Here is a 2552-nt window from a genome sequence, read left to right as displayed (position 1 = left end):
ATGAATTGTTGTCTACTGGCAAAAACCTGCACAATATCACTGGCTGTTATGTGCCTGTCACTAAACCAGTTACAGCTCCCTTAAGATCGGTCAGGATCAGGTCAGGTCAGGGCCAAGATTCAGCAAGATAGTGAATGGTCATCAGAGATGAGACACTCATAAGGGAGGAAGAGATTATGTGACATAAATTTACAACATGCACCGCTGGACATTTTCAAAAGCATGGTCAATTTAGGGGAATCTTGTTGCACAATATTGCATTTCATTTGTTTTTTTCTGTTTTATTGGCACACAGTCCATTGAAGTTCTAAAGCAGATGTTTAAGGGGGAAAGTGATTTTGGCAAAGATGTTGTATTGTGCAATAATGGCAGGGGCGAGGAATGGGGGCTGTAAAAAAAACTCCAGACTCCCAGCGGTTCCATCTCTCACGCTAAAACATCTCACTATGACCAAATATAGAGGTCTGAGATATTAGAGATCCTGTTTATGTTTTTAGTGCGGGAACTCTCAAGTCAACTGTGATTTGTCAAAACAACACTGAAAGTCAATCGAAAGGATCCACTTTATTAACAGCGTCTAATGCAGCAGAAAGTAAAATATATTCAAAATGTGATGGGGCGTGGCAAAGTATCAGGTTTTGTTGCTATAAAAAGTGTTAACTAAACAGAGGAGGAGACATAAGCAGCTTTAGCCGTGGAGAAAAACAGCATTCTTCCAAGAACCTTTGAGGTAAAGATGAGACATGCGGTCTAGCTATTATTCAGCACATTTGAGCCACATGTTATTTATTAAAATAAATGAAACCTGCTCATACTAAATTTTTCCTTGTCTTTTCTTGCAGCTTATATGGAAACACAGCATTCAGCCATGAAGTTTCAAATTCTGGTTTTGATCCTGCTGTTGGCTTGCATGTATCCCAGTGTCGCACAAGGTAAGAATTGGCTAATTAAGTGAGATCACTTCCAATATGCAGCAATAATGTGATATTAAGTAATTTTAAATATGTATATATAAAATAATGTTGTACATTTATATAGATGTGCATTTTATATATACAAATAACTGATCAGATTCTAAAACATTTCAGCATAATTGTTTTTGTTATACAAGAGTTTAACAGGAATTAAAAAAAAAAAAAAAAAAGATAAATGAAGAAAAAGTGATGCTTTTGCATAAATATACTGAAAAAAAAGAGATAGATCGCTAGATCGATACATCAATTTGATAGAATGACTAAATATCATTTTGATTTATTCTCAGGTTCCTATGAAAACTGCTGTTTGAAGTACATTGTAGGAGTGAGGAAGAACATGAGAAGAAATATTGTGAGTTACAGAGTGCAGGAAACAGATGGAGGGTGCAACATTCCTGCTATTGTGTGAGTATGCTTTATTAATCAAGCACATAAAACACAATCGCTTGGAAAGCTTGAATTCATGGTTCCAGTAACACTGGGTGGTCTTATGCAGCAATTACACAGCAGTTTAACAGCCACGGTTGCAGATATATGTATGTCTTTTTCTCATTTTTCATTTTCTGGTCTCCAAACAGTTTCAAGCTGAAGAAGCAAAGGACGCTCTGTGCTGATCCGAAACAATCCTGGGTGCAAGAACTCATGCAGAAAATAGACAAGAAAAACACAGGCACTAAGTAGTGTACGAGTTTCAGAGACAGATTTGATCACGCCACTGCAGACAAACCCAAAAATGTTTATATGACCAACACACTAAAATAACAATATGCAGTTTATAACACCATCACTCCTGCTGATTCATATATTTTCTACATCAGACTATGAATTGCTATCTTCATGCCGAGGTTCATAATGAACTGTATTGGTTTGCTTCTGTTCATTGTATTAGAACAATATGAATGTACAAACTGTGAATGTTTGCTCTTGTTTCCATGCTCCACAATGAATCTTTTTACACTTTATGTATATATTTTTGCCCTTTTTTGATGTTTTAGTCGAATATACATGTAACCTGTGAACTGCATAGCCTGCATTTAAGTGTGTCTGTGTGTGTGTGTGTGTGTGTGTGTGTGTGTGTGTGTGTGTGTTTGAGTTGGTAAGAGGGCAGTATACATTTAATGCATTAAGTATATAATAAAGTGTTGAAATTGTACATTTAAATGAATTGTCATGTGTTTTTCTTTTGTGTGCTATTTCTATGACAATACTCTAGCATATATTATTATTATTGCTGTATTTTATTAGGTTATTTTGAACAAACAAAAATTGAGACACTGCTTTATTAATTCTTTAAATTAAATATTAATTGCTTAATGAGAAAAGCTTGGTTATAAAATTAGTCTGCCTTTCAGGGCCTTTCTAAGCAAATACATTTATTTCCCAGTTGGTTCCATGATCCATGTCACTGAGCACATGTTTGTTCTTGCTTAAGCTCTTTGAAATTGATTTAGGGGATTCTTATCTCTGTATCTTTCAAATGCCAAAGTATCACTGTGAGGTATGACAGGTAATGCCTAAACTTGCTGGGGTGGGATGAATTACTGAGTATAGTTTCCCCATTTTATGCCAAATAGCTGT

General features: G+C 35.5%; 1 protein-coding gene across 1 annotated transcript; it reads left to right on the top strand.

The window, feature by feature from the left end:
• The first annotated feature begins 511 nt into the window (after nucleotides 1-511).
• On the top strand, nucleotides 512-2135 carry ccl25b (chemokine (C-C motif) ligand 25b). Its single transcript, XM_051912739.1, has 4 exons — nucleotides 512-730; nucleotides 843-932; nucleotides 1262-1379; nucleotides 1553-2135. Exons 2-4 carry the CDS (start codon nucleotides 848-850, stop codon nucleotides 1653-1655), a joined length of 306 nt encoding a protein of 101 aa, XP_051768699.1. The 5' UTR covers nucleotides 512-730; nucleotides 843-847; the 3' UTR covers nucleotides 1656-2135.
• Nucleotides 2136-2552: the final 417 nt, after the last annotated feature.

Source organism: Ctenopharyngodon idella, chromosome 11 (assembly GCF_019924925.1).
Source record: "Ctenopharyngodon idella isolate HZGC_01 chromosome 11, HZGC01, whole genome shotgun sequence".
Classification (NCBI taxonomy): Eukaryota; Metazoa; Chordata; class Actinopteri; order Cypriniformes; family Xenocyprididae; genus Ctenopharyngodon; species Ctenopharyngodon idella.
The sequence above is the reverse complement of the archived record's forward strand: the minus strand, read 5'-3'. Positions and strand labels throughout refer to the sequence as shown.